This window comes from Protopterus annectens, chromosome 1.part1, assembly GCF_019279795.1.
Source record: "Protopterus annectens isolate FY-2018-M chromosome 1.part1, PAN1.0, whole genome shotgun sequence".
Lineage (NCBI taxonomy): Eukaryota > Metazoa > Chordata > Ceratodontiformes > Protopteridae > Protopterus > Protopterus annectens.
In genome coordinates this window covers 541,785,177-541,806,105 of record NC_056726.1, presented here as the reverse complement: position 1 = coordinate 541,806,105, position 20,929 = coordinate 541,785,177, and the positions used below count along the sequence as shown (strand labels likewise).

The following is a 20,929-nucleotide window of genomic DNA, read 5'->3' as shown; positions in this document are numbered from 1 at the left end:
TCTAATACAGGGCCACATACCACTGTTATATACACTGGGTTCTGGAGTGCATAAGGGCATACATGTATTGTGTAGGTGAAGCCTACACATATATGGCCTCAGCCCCACCGTATGTGTGGGGGATACAACAGCAGTGGACTGATGGCAGTGTGATATACTCACAGCCCACTACAGAACAACCCCTGACAGCATGTCATATGTGCAAAGCTTGGTATGTAGGTGTAGGACAGAGGCTGAAACACAGGCACATATGTGGAGAACTGTTGCCATACACTAAGCAAGTCTCTGGTGTTACATGATAGTCTGCAGCATACCCTTAGTCATGGAATTGAGGTTACATAAATGGATGTAGCCATGTACTGATAGCGCTCAACACACACACTGCCAGTGAAATATCTGACATAGGACCTGTGTGGTGGACAGACAAAACATGATGGGCACACCTCTGGCCACCAATAGGATAGGCCCATAGTTGAGAGCTATGCAGACAGACTGCATTCCAAGGTAAACTAGTATGTACACACACACCCTGTAACACCAGTACTATACAGAGCATAACACAACTCTACTCACACTCTGTCTGTAGTTCTGGAACCTCCTACAAATATGTAGCTGGCCTGCGTGTGCCGGTTCTCCTGTAAGAGGTATTGCTACCTGCTATCTGAAACACTGATGCACACACACAGGAAAGATGTCCATCTTACAGGAAAGGTAAAGGGACTACGCCCACATGATGTAGGGATTTATAGTAGGTGATTGCCATGACAGTGGTAATTGGAAGTACTACACAGCAAGCTGCACCCCTTAATGCAAAACATGTGGACCAACCCTGACAGTATGGATGTTAACAGCCGTGTAGATGGGTGTAACACAATAACTGGTATACATTTGCCCCCATAGGTTATGCATTCACACACCCCTGTCTGTCCTGACACATAATAACCGCTGGTACAGAGGTGCCATGGCCACGTACTACCCACTAGATATTGACATACATCTGTACAGCATCCCACTGCTTTGTCTGACATACATGAGTGTTAAGAGAGGCCCGGCAGCAGTACATCTGGCAAGTATCTGGACATGACATCTCACTGGGTAAGTACACTAAGCTGCTAGGCATGTAACAAAGCACTGTGCAGGCTACAGGCAGACTGGCTCAACACTGGCCTACATCTCCTATGGGGGAATGCACATGTACTTGCATATATAGCAGGATCTACAGGCATGTCGCAGCACAGGGAAAGATACACCTGTGTGAAAGCGCATAACCACAACCAGTGTGAACACAGCCACAGCCACATATGGTAAGCTAGCATAATATTACAGTATATGGACTATCTGTTCAACACCATCCTCATATGTGCCACTCGCACACCATCCCTACCTATACTGGGCCGCTACACAGTGTGGTCTGATGCCAGTCTGTTGAATGGGACGTGTGTGTATGGCCCTACAAACATGTAAGCCAATACGGTCACATACAGTGGAGCAGTATGTAACATCGGATAGTACAGGACCAAGAACAGTGATCTGTACCACAGTCTGTACACGGGCCAAAGTAAATATTAACAATACACTCACTGTCGACATTCACCATAAGTATACAGACCTCACTACTGTACACACATCCACAAGAATGTCCAGGTTATGTCATCATATACAACCCCTGCTGTACATATGTGTAGCAGTATGTTATCTCACTGGCTTATTATCAGATATGATGACACTAATTATGGTGTACAGTGCATATGCACCTCTTAATGCATGACATATGTACAAAGGTTGACAGAGTTGTGGCTAGAAGCACATGCACAGGGCCAATATCGACATGTTGCTGTGATAATCTCATACATTTACTTTTATAACAGGGTTTGTTGCAACATATGTCCTATGAGGAGTATGAAGTCAGTAACTATCATGGCTTTCACCATCTGCAGACTGCAATCCTCACACTACTTTCTGCAGTTCACAGACAGATGCAATGTGGTTAATACATGAAACCAAAGGCACCACACACTGTCCAGTTTGCAGATGACCCTACAGATGGGGATTCCTCATAAACATAGCACTGACATGGCAGGTATTAAAACATGTAGGACAGCCATATCCACACACACCATGTTAAACCAACATTACTCCATATGCAGTATAGCAGCACTTAGTCTGTAGTCAGGTCAGGTACATTCCCATCCTGTGTGTTGCCCTGATGTTCTTCATCTCACATTGCTGCAGTCCTTACTTATGGGGTAGTCCGCTGTCCTCGGTCGGCCCGAATACCAAAGTATTAGGCTGATGTCGGTCATGGGCGCCTAGATCTGACATCAGAGCGTCAGGGTATAAAGGCGCATGACCGACGTCATATCCCCAGTCTTTTTTGCCACATGGTCCGATGCAGAAGCAGCGTTGCAAGTGCCGTTCGGCGTTCTGAAATTTTTCGTTTTCGGAGTTTCAGACCGATACCAAGTTGGGCTAAGTACCTTGGGGAATAATTTTGTTTTTCTTGCCTCAGTTACTACCGGATGTCAGAAAAAGTGAATAATTGTATTTCTTGTGGGAAACAGATACCGCATAGGGATTACCACTCGCTTTGTATTCCTTGTTTGGGACGAGCACGGCGTCGGGTGTCGGTTTTGTGCTAGGTTTAATAAGCGCACTATAAAACGGAGGTTAGATTGCGCTAGGTTAGTCTTTGGCAAGAGGTGTAATTATAATATGCCGCCGGATGTTCGGCGCCTGCTTCTACTAAGAAGCGCAAAGACAAATCTTTAAAGACTAGACAGGATGATTCGTCCGCTTCGACGCCGGACCTTTAGAAGCTACAGCTGGACAGGTGGATCCGGCTGAAGTTTCTGTTGAGTCCCAGGGGGAAACTTTGATTTTACAGGATGTGGCCTCTCAGGAGGCAGGTCAGGCTGAAGGGGCCTCTCAGGTTACTATTCTCCCTTCCTTACCTAAGGTGGTTAGGCCTTCTGCTACTGTTTCTAAGGCTCCTGCTAAGGGCAGGTCTGTCTTGCCTTCCTCTGGTATCAGTTCTGGTTCTTCAGGGTCTGTGCCTAAAAAGCACATGCTTAAAATGGCAGAGGATTTGATTACTTTAATTAGAGGTTCTATGCCCTCCTGATAAAAGGCCCAGGATGGAGCCAGAGTTGGAAAGTTTGGAGCAGGCCTCAGATGGTTCAGAGTCTTCTGCTGAAGACATTCAAGATTTCCTCCTTATTCTGATTCTGATGCGGAGGATTCCACTCCTTCTGCTTCTCCTCCAGAGGATTTTTCATTTTCTGAAACTCTGCATTCCATGAGGGAGCATTTTCAGTGGGAGGGACAGGATTACTCTGATTCACGGAAGAGACTTAGGGAGTTCTTGTTTTACCACAGCATAGACCCTTAGCTATACCTCCGGTTTTGGATGTTGTTTCAGATGTTTTTCGAAGCTTCCCTTAATCCAGATTCTGTGCCTCCTGCCCCAGTTAAACCGGACAGGTATTACAGGGTGCCTGAGGCTCATAAATATCTGTATAAGAGTCCTAGGGCAGACCCAGAAACTATTAGTCAGGGGCCTAAGGGTGTTAGAGCCTCTGTTGTTAAGAATCCGGTTCCTCTGGATAAGGAAGCTAGACCTTTGGATAGATGGGGTAAGAAGGTGTATACCTCTTCTACTTTAGCAATGAGAGCTTTGAACTGCCAGTTTCATATGTTGAAGTATCAGAATTTCCTCCTTTCTTAGCTAAGGTCTAAAGTGGATGCTTTGGCAGAGGGCATAGAGTGTAAAGAATTGCAGGATTTAGTGCATGTTTCTGAACAGGTGGGTAAGCACTCTTTGCAATGTGGTTTTGATGCTTTACAGGCTTCTTCTAGGGTGGCTGCCACTGGTTCTGTTATTCGTAGGCACGCCTGGCTTAAGGATCAGAATTTGTCTGAGCATGTTAAGTCTAGAATTCTGGATGCCCCTTTACAGTCTGAAGTTTTATTTGGTCCTCCTGTGGAGTCAGTCTTAAAGAAAATGGAAGACAAGGCTAAGTCTATGCAGACTGTTAAAGATTTTTTGCAGGTACAACCTCCAAAGTTTAGGAGAAATTGGCCTACTAAGGGGTGGACGTACCCTTCTTCTGATTCTCAGTCTAGGGGTAGATCTAGGCGTGGTAGGGGCAGAGCTCAGAGTACTTTCAGGCCGAGAGAATGGAGTTCGCCTGCTCAATCTGCTGGTGAGGGCAGGGGCCAGTCCTTTCGTAAACAGGCCCAATGACCTACATTTTCAGATGCCGGATTCTTCTTGCCTGGCAGCTCCTTTGGGAGGAAAGTTGGCTCTTTTCAAGCAAAATTGGCATTTAGTCACCCAGGACAAATGGGTATTGGACATTATAAACCGAGGTTACAAGTTCTATTTCCATACCATGCCTCCTTTCAAAGGCATGCCAGACGTCCCTCCTCGGCAAAGGATAGAGGCTCGCAGACAAATTTCTTTACTTCTTCAAATAGGAGCTATACAGCCAGTTCCTTTGTCAGAAGTGGGCCTAGGATTTTATTCCCGCCTGTTTCTAGTTCCAAAGAAAGGGAACACGTGGAGACCAATTTTGGATTTATCTATCCTCAACACTTACCTGGACATTCCAAAGTTCAAGATGCTGACTTTACAACAACTTTTACCACTGTTGGGAAAAGATCACTGGATGGTTACTCTGGATCTCAAAGAGGCTTACCTTCATGTTCCTATCAGGCCCAGTTGCAGGAGGTACCTGCTTCGGCAGGAAATTTACATTATCAGTTCTCTGCATTGCCCTTTGGCTTATCTACTGTGCCCAGAGTGTTCACAAAGGTTCTGGCTCCAGTGATAGCTTTTTTCAGACTAGGAGGAATACAGATTTATCCTTATTTGGACGATTGCCTGATTATTGCACAAGAAAAGGACGAACTTCTTCATCATCTACAATATGTGATGGCAGTGTTAAGATGCCTAGGGTATTCTGTGAACGAAACAAAGTCCAGTCTAGTACCCTCTCAGGACATGTGCTTTCTGGGTGTGAGACTGAATACAGCTTCCCAGATGGCCTTTTGACCCCGGACAAACAAAGAAGCCTTTCTTTATTTCCATCAAATGTCTCTACGGTCCAGGCTGACTGCAAGGACAGTCCTTCAAGCCTTGGGGTTCATGGCATCTTGTATTCTGGTGCTTCCCAATGCCAAATTGCATATGAGGAAGCTTCAATGGTATCTCAAAAATGTGTGGACACAGCACTGCCAAGATCTAGACACTGTCATTCAGATAATACATTGCATTCGGAAGGAGTTTTTGTGGTGGGCTCAGGAATGTCACCTAAACAAGGGACTCTCTGTGACCCGGCCAGAGGCGAGTCAGATTCTAACGACAGATGCCTCGGACAAGGCTTGGGGAGCACACCTCAATGGAAAATGGGTGCAAAACACGTGGCCTGTCAAACTCCAACATTTGCATATCAACTTGAAGGAAATGTTAGCAGTCCAGTTTGCATTGATGGCTTTCAAAGATTTACTTCACCCAGGGCAGGTGTTGATTCAAACAGACAACACTACTGTCATGTGGTACATCAACAAGCAGGGGAACCCATTCTTACCCTCTTTGCAGGCAAGCGATGATTCTGTGGGAAACTGCTCTCAATCTACACCTCAATCTTCAGGCAAGGTTTCTACCAGGAGCACAGAACTCCTTAGCAGATGTATTGAGCAGACAAATAGTGGATCCTCACGAGTGGAAATTGGATCCTCATGTATTTCAACAGTTGACAGTGTTATGGGGAACTCCAGACATAGATCTGTTCGCTTCTCCACTAAATTACCAGTTGCCAAAGTTTTGCACAAAAATGTTTCATCACACAGCTTGGAAGGTGGACGCTCTATCATTCAGTTGGAACAATCTGCATGTATATGCCTTTCCACCTCTGCCTCTTCTTCCCAAGGTACTCTTGAAGACCAGACAAGACAAGCCAACCATGATATTGATAGCACCGGATTGGCCTCAACAACACTGGTACCCACTGCTGAGGAGCTTAGTACGAGAACCTCCATGGCCTCTGCCTCTGATTCCGCATCTTTTGTCACAAGAGGACAGTCACTTCCTCAATGTCAAGATTCAGTCTCTACATCTAACAGCCTGGCATATTCTGTTTTAGACTCGGGAGGGTCTCAGCTTCCACAACAAGTTTTGAATGTTATTTTGGAGGCCAGGAGGCCTAGTACCAGGAAAGTTTACGCTGATAAATGGAGGAGATTTTTTATTTGGAGCAAAGGAAAGGACTTTGATGTCTCCAAACCTGATTTAAGTGTTGCTGTTCAATATCTTACTGAGTTATTGGACAAGGGTTTGTCTTTCTCCTCAATAAAGGTCCATGCTGCAGCCATTTCTGCTCACTATGATTGTGACCCTCCTTTATTCTCTCATCCTTGGTTTAAGCAATTTCTTAGAGGGCAAAGAATATAAGACCCCAATGAGCTCCTACTCCTGCTTGGGATCTCAATTTTGTGTTGGAAAAACTTACTCTACAACCTTTTGAGCCTGCAGCTACTGCCGAGTTAAAGTATTTGTCATGGAAAACTGCTTTTTGTTGGCCATTACCTCTGCAAGAAGGGTTTCTGAATTACAGGCCCTCATGGCAGTGGAGCCTTTCCTGATTTTTCATAAGGATAGGGTATCTTTGCGTACTAATCCTTCCTTTATGCCTAAGGTGGTTTCTAGTGTGGCCTTAAATCAAACTATTAATTTGCCTACTTTTTATGCAAACCCCCAAAATAAAGGGGAGAAAATTTTGCATACTTTGGATATTCACAGGCAGTTGCGTTATTATTTGAGCAGAACCAAGGAGTTCAGACAGTCTCAGCAATTGTTTGTTTCTTTTGCCTTGGGTTCACAGGGTAAACCTGTTTCAAAACAAACTATTTCTAAATGGATTGGGTTTTGTATTTCTTTCTGTTATTCCCATCATGGTAAGGAGGTTCCTGCTGGAATCAGGCCTCATTCCACTAGGGCTACTGCTAGTTCTACGGCCTTTCTAAGGGGGGTAGCTACAAAAGACATTTTGGAGGCAGCTACTTGGAGTTCAGTGCATACCTTTTCTAAACATTACCACCTTCCTCTTTATTCTAAGTCTAGGGCTGGATTTGCCACTGCAATTTTACAGGGCATTTTAGCGGCCCCTAATGCTTTATGATTTCTACCATCCTCCCTTTCCCGTTGCTTTGGGATTCTACCCATAAGTAAGGACTGCAGCAATGTGAGATGAAGAACATAGTACAGTTTTGTACCTACCATAAATGTAGATGTTCGAAGATCCACATTGCTGCAGTCCAATTTACCCTCCCTCCTTCCCCACTGTAGTTAGACTTGGTGCTATGCTTTAGGTGATGGTTGTGGTTGGGCATGGTTTTGGGAGGTATTCTGTTTTTGGCTGTGGCCTTTCTGGTTTGGCCTTCTGACATCTGGGGCAAGAAAAGACTGAGGATATGACGTCGGTCATGCGCCTTTATACCCTGACGCTCTGATGTCAGATCTAGGCGCCCATGACCGACGTCAGCCTAATACTTTGGTATTCGGGCCGACCGAGGACAGCGGACTACCCCATAAGTAAGGACTGCAGCAATGTGGATCTTCGAACATCTACATTTATGGTAGGTACAAAACTGTACTTTTCAACAGTGTATGTTGTTAAAGGTAAATCCCCAATCCATCTGAGATGCTGCTTGCCAAACAACAGATCTAGTTCCTGCTCACAGTGAATGAATAGGCCCAACACTAACATTATGTTCCTAGATATTGGAGTGCATTTCCATGCAGTTGGCTATGGGAATGTTACCACAGCTGTTCCACATGCAGTCAGCTAGAGGAGGGCTGCAATTCGTGCAGAGGCTGATCATGAGCATCACTTAAAATACACATCCTGCTGCCTAAGCAAAGCAGGTGTAGGTCTCCACATCCACCAGAGAAGGGGGTAAGAGATGCAGAGGCAAACAATAGTCAGGGAGGGGTGGGAGAGTAAAACTTAAGCATGTCTGTGTCACACACCTACCAGCGCAGGGTATCAAACCCCTGACTACTATGTAGTGCTATCACATTTCTATGCAGTTATTGGATGCGCGCCTCATAGGTTACATGTTGTGGAGCCCTCAGAATGTATATGTGATGGTGAGTGACATCTGTAACAGGGATATGGTAGCTATACGGTAGGTGTAGTACACGTGCCTGTCCGCATGAACAGGTGGTGCCAGCATCAACACAGCCACATTCTCACAGGGATGCACACACATTGACACACTTGGCAGGGCCAGGAATACAACTCTTCACTAGTGAGATTTCCACGTCACATTACTGTGCAGGTATCACATGCACCACAGGGGTCATACAGAGGTTATATTGGCAAAGGGTATGGGGAGGTGTCTGACATCAGACAACTTGCTTCAGTATGCCAGTGGGGGTTGTAGTGAGTGTAAATTTGAACATGCATATCATACAACAAACACACACTGCCAGTACTGACATGCATCGGTGCATAGATTCACGGGTGTGTAGTGGTCAACTGTGCCAGATGGCTATATAAGGCTAGGTGATGGGTATACCTTGGCATCAGGCCACATGACAATGGTCTGCATTGTGGCTCAGGGGTGTAGTTTCTGGATTTGCCCACACAGGTGTGTCTTGTATTCACCATCCAGTCACCTGGGTGAGTATTGCGTGTGGCCAATGCTGTGCATTGCTTGCCATGTATGTGTTCCTTAGTCCATGACATGGATGGTCTGTGATGTGCACACCTCTCACATACATGTACAGTGACATGTGGAACTGTACCTGGGGTGTTTGGCCCATGTTGTGTACACAGATTATCATCAGATGTGCCAGTCCTGGCCTCAAGTGGCGGGAACTGGTAATGGACAGCAGGTTTACCCTGCACCTACATTGATAGCATGCTAAGGCATTCCCTGGTCTCAGTGGCATCTGTCCATACAGGGCATGTTTTCAGGCATGGTATGTCCTTTGTGGGTCACATTTGATGACACCACAGGTGTTGCAGGTATCCAGTGGGGAACATGGGAAAGGTGCACTGTCTGCATGTACGTGCCTATTGGACAGATGGACAGGGTGCCATGCCCTCTGTAGGCCACTGCAATCACTCCTTAGTTACTATCATTGGGCAATATGCAGTGTACTACCAGCATAGCAGCTGTTGCCTAGGCAAGTGTGTGTGTGTATGAGACATGGGTTGAGTGTGTTCTCTGGGTAATACTAGGGTTGCTAACTTTGTTTGCCTGGCCTTGATGTCACATGCATGGGTATGGATTTGCACCCCAGCCTCTCTGCTATTTCATATCTGTTATCCCTGTACGGCGGACATTGTGATATATACTAGGGCCACCATATAAGAAATTAGCAAATCCGCTCCACATTGTGCCCAGTTGTTACACACACACAACCACCTCCACACAGGATACGAGTTACAAACACACACACACCTGTCATGTCTGGGATTAGAACTCCTACCTAACTAGTTTATTACACTACAGCACTACCCAGTTATAGTACACACCACAGAGATTACTGGAGTACTCCTTCCCCAAAGGTGTATTTCACATTGGATGACATCAGCAGGATTGCCAAAGTAGGGCATTCGAATTGTAGTGAGTGTGGCTAGGCTAAACTGCATTGCTGCCTACACAGACATTGAGACACGCAAAACATCCACAACTGACATGTGTGGGTATAGAACCCCCTAACAGAGGTCTACATCACACTACAGCGTGAAGCTGTTATTGGATGCACCACGGGGATTACTGGAGAACTCCTTCCCCAAAGGTGTATTTCACAGTGAATGACATCAGCAGGAATGCCAAAGTAGGGCATTTGAAATGTACTGTGTGTGACTAGCCTAAAATGCATTTCTCCGTACACAGACATTGAAACACACAAAACATCCAGAACTGCCATGGGTAGGAATAGAGCCCTACCAGAGTTCTATATCACACTACAGCAGTACTCAGTTATGGCACGCACTATGGAGATTACTGGGCTACATCCCTCCCAGAGGTGTATTTCTAGGTGGATGACATCAGCAGCCTTACCAAAGTAGAGCATTCAAATTGTATGGAGTGTGACTACCCTAAAAAACATTCCTCTCTACACAGTCAGACAGACACACACACACACAGACACACACATACTTGCCAAGTCTGACATTAGAACTCTTACCTAACTAATTTATCATACTACAGCAGTACACAGTTATAGGACGCGCTACAGAGATTACGGGGCTACATCCTTCCCAGAGGTGTATTTCTAGGTGGATGACATCAGCAGCTTTACCAAAGTAGAGCATTTCAATTGTAGGGAGTGTGGCTACCCTAAAAAGCATTGCTCTCTACACAGACAGAGACAGGCACACACACACACACACACACACACACACACACACACACACACACACACACACACACACACTTGCCATGTCTGGGATTGGAACTCCTACCTAACTAGTTTATCGCACTACAGCAGTACGCAGTTATGGGACACACCATGGAGATTACTGGGCTACAACTCTCCCAAATGTGTATTTCACAGTGGATTACCTCAGCAGGCTTGTCATAGCAGGGCTATGGGAAGGACAGTGTGTGTGCATGGGCCATAACCCATTCATCTAGAGGTTGACACGCCACATGTGGGCACACACAGGGTCATATTTCACAGGTATGTGTATACAGCTGCTAGATGACTACTTCCTTGTACAGTCATGTTGCACAGCTAGCATGTGCACCACATAGTCTGTAATGCTGACAGGTACCGGTGGATAGTATCTGCAGTGAGTGACATCTGAACCTCATGTGGTTGTGGTCCTTTGGCTGTGTGCTGGGTGGGACAGGCCTGGATGGCTCCTTGTCATAGTCACCCTCTTCCACACATCTATGTACGTCTACCTTTTGCTTATTATAGTGTGTTGTCCTTACATATATGTCTGTATTCCTATCCACTGTGTGTGCAAGGCATGAGTGGTACATACTGAGGAGTGTCTGCACTAATGTCTACGACTGCCAGATATGTGTTTGTGTGTGAGCATGCCCAGTATGACCTTTCAGTATGTTGTTGACTAACATTGCCTTCATTTCTCTGAGTGAGCATGCCCAGTATGCCCGTCTGTATTGAATGTGTGGATCGAGTCCAGGTAGTTTGTACTGCAGTGCTAACCTTTGTGATGTACATCTACAGGTAGCATGCTGTTTCTGCAGGGTATCTGTCAATCATTTGGCATTGATTGTTACTACATTTCTGCATAGGATGGGGGGAGCACACCTAACTATTTCTACATTTCTACACAGGATTGGGGGGCACACCTGACTGTTACTACATTTCTACGTAGGATGGGGGGGGGTGCACACCTGACTATTTCTACATTTCTGCACAGGATTGGGAGGATTGGGAGGGGGCACACCTGACTTATTATATTACTACTTAGGATAGGGGGGCACACCTGACACTTGTACATATTTTATATGACTGTACTGGTATGTCAGGTACTCCATTTTATTCTGTATTCTTACCTATCATGCTGACTAGAGGCATACCAGTGTACTACAGATCTTAGCTTTGGTTGCCCTACATATTAGTGTCTGACTTCCTACCCTTCAGAACTAACATCCCACTGCCTGAATTGCTGTAGTCTATCTGTGGAGGCCTGGGGAGAGCTTACCCATGACCATCATTCAGAGGCCATAGCACAGGCTCTGTTTGGGTTTGTCTACACCTGTCCTGCTGGCTGAGACTGTTGTTGGGTATGTGAACCTCCCTGACTGCATGTGTGAGTCATATGGACACACAAATCGCCCAGCACATTTCCTGCAGTGGGTTTTGTCACCCTGTGTAGTAGTGGCTACTGTGGTGACTCCAGTATGTTACATATGTCATGGTGCCACTATGGGTGTCTACTTTCTACTGCCATAACATTCGGCCACCCAATTCCCTTGCATGCTCACATCCATATCATAGTTACAGGTAACGACACATTCTACTCCATTTGGCAATTGGTAGGTTGTTTGACTTACCTTGTGGGTGTGCCAGAATTGTGGATGGTGCTGGAGGGCTGCCTATGTCAGATGCACATAGTAAACTCCCTATACATGGTTGAGCACAGGTAGTGTCATGTTTGGCATCCCTTTTACTGTATGTACGAGTCAGAGAGAGGTGTCATTCCCTGGGTCCCTACTGTGTCAGTGTATGTGCTATGCATTGTCTCTTTGGCTCGGCCTCGGCATACTGGGCATGCCTCCATCTGCCTACTGGGGCAGGCTCAGGTTGTTCCTCATCTGAGTCACTCTATGTCTTTGCATGCCTTGGAATTGGTGGGGGGCTGTGTGGCCCTGCCCCATGCTGTTCCTGCTGCAGCTGTTTCCACAGGATCATATTGTGTAGCATGGCACATACCACAACAATTTGGGTACATGTAGCTGGTGAGTACTGCAAGGCTCCACCGGATGTGTACAGACTCCGGAACGATGACCTGAGCATCCCAAACACACACTCTAGTATTCATTCATTTATTTATTTATTTATTTATTTATTTATTTATTTTACATTTGTTGACCGGGCTAGTCTAACTGGATACATGTCCATTTTCAGTAGATGCCCAGGGAGAAAAGCTCCAGGAAAATATGCAAAAAAAAAAATTAATAAAGCTTAAAAAGTAAAAAGCAGTCATTGTTACATGAGTTAAAAACTAAAAAAAAATTTTTTTTTCAGAAGATGTGCATAATTATACTACTCAAAGTGAACAATAACAATAATATATATGTAAACATAGATTTATATGCAGAAAGTAGTATATATAGGCATTGTAGGGAGGATTATAGTGGATGTAGGCTGAAAAAAAGAGTCAAGGATAAAAGTTAGTCAGTGTTGGTACAGGAGCATAACCAGTGGTTGTTGAGAAATAGTTTTAGATTCCTTTTAAAAAGTGGGAGAGAGGTCTGTGATGTAAGGTCATGTGGTAGTTGATTCCATACTTTTCCGACAGAGTTAACAAGGAGCCGCCTGCTGAGTTTTTTGATTTGGTAGTATTAATCAACATTTTGTTTGAGGAGCGTAGATTCTTGAGGCTATTATAGGGTACAATGAGGCTAGAGACTATTTGAGTGTTTCTGGGTTGATACAGGGTTTTGTAGGCTATTGTAAGTTGATGAAATCGAAGCTGGTTAAGAAATTCTAACTAGCCTAGTTGTTTTAGATTCAGACAGTAATGTGTTCTAAAAGGAGAGCTTGTAGCAAATCTCGCAATATTATTATATGATATAGCTAGTTTGCTGAGGTTATTTTTAGAGAGGTTGGTGTATATGGGGGAGGCATTGAATAGGGTTGAGATTAAGTGGGTTCTGGCTATAGCGGTCCTAGCCTCTGGTGTAAGAAAAGGTTTGATTCTGTAGAGGGATCCTAATTTTCTGTGAACTGATTTTATTGTGGTATTTATGTGAGTATCAAATTTTAGGTTATTGTCAATTGTAATTCCTAAGAGTTTGGTGGTAGGGTCAGGAGAAATAAGAGTACCATTGTTGGATGTGAGAGAGATGTGTAGAGGGGTGGACCTTTGGGTAGGTGTGAAGAGTAAAAGTTTCGTTTTTTTGGGGTTGAAGAGGAGGCAGTGGTTAGAGAACCATTGTTCTACAGTGTTGAAAGCTTTTTGTGTAAGAGACTGAAGTTCGGCCTGGGATGTGGCTGAACAGATTATAGTAGAGTCATCTGCATATTGAAAGCAGGTAGAGAGTGGAATGTCTAAATGAAGGTCATTGATATAAATGGAAAACAGGAGTGGGCCTAGTATGGAGCTCTGTGGAACACCTAGTGAGGTAGGAAGGTGATTTGATAGTTTATTTTGCCACAGTACAGCCTGTTGTCTGTTTTCAAGGTAAGATGTGAACCAATTCATAGATAGAGGGTCAAGTGAAAGGGACTTCAGTATGTGAAGAAGGAGTTGGTGATTAACCATGTCGAAGGCTTTAGATCAACAAAGACTGCAGAAGAAAGAATATTTTTGTTGCGGTTTTTGTTGATGCAGTTTGTGAATGATAGCAGGGCAGTGGTGGTACTGTAGAATGGTCAGAAACCATGTTGACAGCTAGTAGATTGTGATGGAGATGGTGGTTGAGTAGTTGTTTGTGAATGCATTTCTCCATAATTTTTGCAAGTGGGGAGAGTAGAGCTATGGGGCGAAAGTTGGAAAAGTCATTGGAGTTCCCACCTTTATATAGTGGGATGATATGAGAAATTTTCCAGATCGATGGGATAGTACCTTCCTTTATAGTTCTATTTATCAGTATGGTGATGGGATAAGAATAGCTTTAGCTCCTTTTCACAGGAATTCTGCTTGGAGTTTGTCAGCTGAGGGGGTGGTTGGTTTAAGCTTTTGGATTAGGGAGCAGATGTAGGATGTGGGTACTGGTTCTAAAGATTAGAGGTATCGGGGGACAGATGGTATGCAAGACTTTGGATAGTGTCAGTGAAGAAAGAGTTGAAGGCATTGGCTGTTTGTATTGGATAGTCAGGGTTGGAGCCTAGAGGATTAGGGGTGATAGTTTTGCTTGGGTATAGAAGTTTCTTGATACTAGTCCAAAATTTTTGTGGTTCCTTGAGGGAGGATTGTTGTAGTTGGAGATAATAGTTCTTTTTGTCTAGTAGGATGGCTTTTTTTGTATTATTTCTATGTTGCCTAAAGGTTTGGTGATCAGTAGGATTCTTTGTAGTACGCCATTTAGCCCAGGATTTGTTTCTGCAAAGGATTAGTTTCCTAGTATTATTTGAGAGCCAAGGGGCTGGTTTAGTTTTATTTCTAATAGAGCGTGTTGGGGCGTGGTGGTCCAGGATTGTTAGGAAAGTGGTGTTAAAGTATTCAACTGCTTTATTTATAGAGAGAGATATTAGAGGTACCCAACTGCATTGTTTAAGTTTTGTTTGGAACAGCTCTGGTTAAAATTTTTTTTTGGTGTGCACTGTTCTGATAGTGTTACGGATGGTTAGGCTAGTTTTATGTCTGATAATATATATCAGCGAATGGTCACTTAGGTCATCTGGAAGGGTTCCTGTTGTATAAGTTTGATGTGGACTGTTAATGAGTATCCAATCCAAGGTACTTTCTTTATTGTTAAGTTTGTTTATTCTGGTGGGGGAGTTTATAGCTTGTGAGAAACCATAGAGGTTAATAAGAGTGGTGGGGTTAGTGCTGCTACATGAATTCCAGTCAATATTAAAGTCTTCTAGGACTATGGTTCCTTGAGGGAGGTTAGAAGAAAGCCAATTTAGAATGTATTCGAGTATACTATTGTTATTTCCTAGGGGAAGATAGGAGCAGATGTTTATGGCTTTGATGTTTATGGCTTTGTGTGTGTTAAGCTGGAGTTTAGAGATAATTATTTTGGCACTATTATCTAAAGGTAGATTAAGGTTTACAGTGCTAAGTTGTAATTCTGCTTTGTAGAGAATTGCTACCCCTCCACCTTTTTTGATTGTGCGGTCTAGACGAATGATGCTATAACCTGGGGGGGGGGGGGGTGATTTAATTGTCTTTTATTGTGGATTTAAGCCATGTTTCTGATAAAGGATGTCAAACCGGTGGACATCTAGAATGGCATGAACTAGAGCTGTTTTATTACAGATACTACGTGTATTTAGATGAGCGATAGAGAGTGAATTGGAAGGTTTGGTCAATGTTAGGAGGCTTTCTTTATATTGGTTACAGGTTGTGGTAATATGGGTAGAGTTTGGTCCAGGGTTAGGATGAATATCCCCGTCTATTAAGGAGTGGAGGAATGTGAAGTGCTTAGTTTGGAGAGGCTTACAATAGTAGTCAAACAATTTTTTATTTTTTAGGTTGCTGTATTTGATGTGTGCTAGTCGGTGATATTTAGCTAGTAAGTAGCTGGGTTTGGAAGTGAAATTAAGGAAGTTTGGAGATATGGCTAGTGTTGGAGTTAGTGTGTTTGGAAGGGAAGAGGAGGGTAGAGTGGAGGGGTTGTTCATAGGAGGTTAAGAGGTAGGTTGTAGTTAGAACCAGTAGGAGAGAGACCACAATTAATAGTTGCAATTGGTATGGGATGATTGAGAAGAATTTAATATTGATAGTGAGGTGGGAATTAAAGTTGAGCTAGGATTTATAGGTAGGTTAGGATGTGTATCAGTAGGTGATTTATATTACCAGAGGGGATAAGAGATAATAATTGGGTGTGTTTTAAGAGCTTGAGGCTGGATGTGGTAAAGATGAGATTTGTGTGATTGGAGCAGGTTTGTAGGGGGTGTGTCTATGGAGGAATAAATGTATGACCACTGGGGGCGGGCGGAAATTGGGGGCAGGGTAGGGGAGAGGAGTGAGCCTGAAGCTGGTCTGAGCCCAATTATAAATCTGGTCTGTGTGTGTGCCTCATTATGGCGTTCTTGTTCAGCTGTGTGTGCATTTCTGATGGGTGTCATCAGCCACTGGTCCAGTGTGTAACCAGCATCCCCCACTAGGTAACCGTAGGGGATGTCCCCATTTGGAAATCTCTGGTACAGCTGTCTCAGATGCCAAATGTGGGAATCGTGATAGCTTCCAGGGCAACCAGCACACACATTCATTATAATGCCCTGGGCATCACAGACGACCTGGCAGTTGATGAAGAGGATGCCCCTGCGGTAAATGTAGGCCCTACCCTGATCACCGTGTGTAGCTTTGATGTGTATGTGCGTGCAGTCTATAGCACCCACTACCTCAGGGTATTTTGCTGTTTGGTGGAAGAGACTCATATTGCTGGCCAACACCTCATGGGTGTTGAAGAAATATACGTGCTCACTGGCATGTGCTGACATGGCATACAAGAACTGGTGGAATACTCTGGATGCTGATGCCCGTGAGATCCCCATGATATCCCCAGTTGAGCTTTGGGAGGTACCTGTGGCTAGTATTGCTAGGCCTACACATGCCTTGGTATCCACTGGGATGGGTTCCCCTCGCTCAGTTTGGTGTGTCAGGCGTGGCTAGCACAGCTCAACAATTTTCTGTAGGAGCACTCTTCTCCGTCTCCTTACTGTGAGTTGATCAGCAGCATTCACATCCTCACCAACCTCAGCCTCTTGCACATGTTGTTCTATGTTGCCTGCTGCAGCCCCTCTCATTTTGTAGGTTTGTTTGTTAAAATTTCCCCGCCTGTATACACCAGTGGTGTAGAGTGTGGGAAAAACCAGAGGGGAAGGTGTTTGCATAGTTTATAGTAGTGTTCTGGGCTGGTGTGATGCCTGTGTAATTGGCTGATTCTGATACATTTCACCTGCCAGCTATGCTAGTTCTCCTTGATTGCCTTCCTACTGCTGTTTTTCCATTCCCGTTGCCTTCCTGTTTAAGCCCAGGGGCACACCGTGCAAACAGAGTGCTCAAATGTGCACAGTGCTGCTATTTCTTTGTTTTTTTCTTCCTTTAAAACCCAGTGCACGGTGAGCTCACCCGCTTAGACAATGTAAAGAGTGCTAGGCAGATTCAGACACACCCCAGCTGAGCTAGGAGCAAACCTGAGCCACAGGGCTCCAATCCGCTTACAGTATGCCTGACACCCCCCCCCCCCCCCATGATGTCAGCTAACTCCTAGGCTTGCACCAAGCTATTCCTACTCTTATACTGTTGGGACCTGACTAGCATGCTGGAGAAAACTGGGATTCACTATCATTCCCCTCATTTGCATAGGATTGCCTGCTAATGCTTGGTTACATGTCTCACACTGAGCCCCCCCTTAGCAACCACTACTCACTGGCCATGTTGTCTTCTGCCTGCCATTGACTTGCATGGCAGAATAGTGATTTTAGAATGCTTAATTTAGGTTTATTTTATTTTCCCCCGATCCCATTTGCCTGCTGCTGCCCTATGCTTAAACAGCCGAGATCGGCTAAAAAAAATAAAAGTTGATTTTTTTTGGGCTGTTTGCAATGCCAATGGCCTTATACTTGGCCACTGGCATGCTTCCTGAGTGATATGCAGCTTTTATTTGGAACTGTCACAGCTCCGTTTTGGATTTTGCAAAAACGTACTCTGTTATTGAGTATATTTCTGCAGATTGCACTAGTCCTGCACGGCTGGTTGCAAGCTTCCTGGATCGCAGTTTTACCTCATTTGCATGGATTTCTCCTGCAAATGGGGTGATTTGCATACAGGGTCTTAGTCCTTGCAGGAATAGTGCAGGAGCACTCGTGCACGCCCCTGCAGGCTCTTCCTGGATCGCACGGCAGACATATTGCCTGCTAGAGTTCTTGCACTGATCTTGCACACCGTGCAAGGCATAGAGAATCCGGGGGATTGTCTTGGTTATTGAACAGAAGTATGGCAAACCTGTTGGCAGTTAATTTTTTTTTTCATTGTTGGGGTGTTTCTCCCCGGGCCGTCGCTGAAAATTGGCATTGTTCCATGTTGGACTTTCCCGGTAAACAAATGTTAAATAAGTAAAATAAAATTGCATAGTAGGAGAGCTAAGGATGACTCAGTACTAATACTCATCTTTCCTATGTCTTTTTCTTATTTTCATTGCATTTCTAGTTTTTGTGAGCTGTTTCATAGATGTGTGCTTTATGTAATAGTACTCCTTATATTAGTTTTCATATTGAAAACAATTGCAAGCTGAGAGTATGGAAAATAAATGAATCAAGAATAAAAATATAAGCTCTCTCTAGCTCTGAGACTGTTTCAGAATCTTTTTTTTTTTGGTTTAGTTTTATTATAATTTTCTTATCAATCATCCTTACTTGTATGAGCAAATGAGACAGCAAAAGCCTTCTACACCACTCACACCATCCTCGTTTATTATTCTCACTCAGAGGTAGCTACATTAGGGAAAGCATTCACTGACAAGCAAGTACAATGTCTGTGTCATTCTTTCCTTAGTGTTGCACTGAGATTGGAATACCCAGAACTTCTTAACTTGAGTGTATACAGACATGCATTACACTGGAGTGAGCTGCAAAACAGGCAAATGCCAGCTTGAAACAGTATGCTCAAGCAGCTGAGAATGGAGTTTTTGTGTTCAAGGCCACAAGTTTGTATGCTCTGTTTTTGTTCCCTCTTGTGTGCGCACGTAACTTGTTTTCTGAGTGAAGCTTTATTCTCCTTCTGTAAAGGACAGGGAAGTACAGGAGCCAACATTTACCCTACATGAAGATATTCAACGAATTGTTATTCCAGAAGTTCACAGCCTGAACCCCCACATTTCCTGTCACTCCAACATGGAGTAAATGGATTCAGGACTTATGGGGGGGGGGGCAAATGGTTGCCGTTGGTGGAGAGAAAAAAATAGAAGAAAAAAGCTTAAATTATAATGTAAAGGGTAAAATTCTCCTTAAGCTGTGGTTGTAGGTGAGTGCATTCCTCTATCAGTGGCCATCTGGAAATCATAAAAAAGTTTAATTTCTGCATTTTTTGATTTTGCTCACACTTTGTAGGTTTCAGAGAATTTTATTTGCATCTTTGCATCTCAAGCATGACATTTTTATAAACTAAAACCTGCAGGCAGCACATTGAATGGTGACATTTTCTGTTGCATTTTTTTTTTTTGTTTTTGTTTAATGACAACTGTTCCAATCTCACAAGGTGCTCTTTCAATGAAGATGATGATATGCCTGACTGGTTCATAGAAGATGAGAAAAAGCATCGCATAAAGCCCATTCCACTGGACAAGAAGATGGTGGAAGAATTCCGGGAGCGCTGGCGGGAAATAAATGCCAGACCAATCAAAAAAGTCGCAGAAGCCAAAGCTAGAAAGAAGAGGAGGGTAAGAGACAAATTGGGAAATATGCAGTACCACCTTGCAGTATTTGTATTTCAGAATTTTTGCCCTTGTCAGTGTTCAGTTACTGTTTGTTCACTGTGTCCCAGGGGCAACATCATGAAAAGATAAGAATTTAGACTGATGTCTCTTTGATCTTGCAAAAATTATACTATATTTGATTAATGCTCTCATGAGTGCCCTGGTGAACTCCCTCTCCACCAACATTTCCATTAGTCTAGTTAATGAGTCTGCAATCCGCTCTGTGAAAAAAGTGCTTTCATACAGCAAGGTAATAGGTAGTCCCTATAATCTGCTGCCTGTGCTTCATCCTTTCTCCTTCCTGTGTAAAATGACTTGTTCACAACTCCCTGACATGACTTTGTGACCCTTTTTCGTGTACCCTCCCTTCTTGTCTCAAGTGAGAAGAGCTGTAGCTCCTCTAGCCACATTAATCTTTCTGCTAGCTTTCCTCTAGATTTGTGCCAGCAGCCTTATGTCCATTTCTTACATGTCCTTCTGAAGTGCACACAGTACTCTGGTTATAATCTGACCATGGGCCTATAGAGTAGACTCATTTGCTTCAGGAATCTGTCTCCCTGAGGATTAAACCCATCATTCTTTTGGGTGCTATCACTGCCATATTACTCTGCTCTTATAGTCCATTCCAGATTTGATCAACAACTCTGGATCCTTTTCCTGCAGTGTCACCATCAGTTACACTCCACCCCCTTCCCCAGTTTATACTTCACACCAAGATTGTTGTGGCCTGAATGAGTGCTTTTGCTTGCACTAAACCTCCACTGCCACCTTGCTTAGCCTTTCCATATTCTTTGTTAAACACTCTCTCCCAACCCTCCACTGCCACATCTATTTTTGTCCCATCACTAGAGGCTGATTACTTTCTGTATTCCCTCGGATATGAGACAAACACAGTGAAGAGTACTGGACCGAGGATAGATCGGAAAACCTATTGTCTACTGAGTGCTGTTTCGCTGACACTTAGAACATTGTATATGGAAACATTGTCAGCTTTTGTTTGTTGACATAAGGAAATGTTGAGGCTGGCTTGGTTGCACATTGACTACTGTACTACTCTGAGAAAGAAAATGTGAGTTGTATATATTTTTTTAACCGTTTTTGTCTGAGGTAGTGCAGCCTCAGA

The 20,929-nt window shown here is 44.1% G+C and overlaps 1 protein-coding gene across 1 annotated transcript in view; it reads left to right on the top strand.

The window, feature by feature from the left end:
• FTSJ3 (FtsJ RNA 2'-O-methyltransferase 3) overlaps positions 1–20,929 on the top strand; it is a 1,310,428-nt gene that overhangs the window by 1,243,804 nt on the left and 45,695 nt on the right. The window contains exon 19 of the mRNA XM_044076638.1: positions 19,590–19,770. Within this exon, the coding sequence (XP_043932573.1) occupies positions 19,590–19,770 (181 nt within the window). The remainder of the gene's footprint in view (positions 1–19,589; positions 19,771–20,929) is intronic.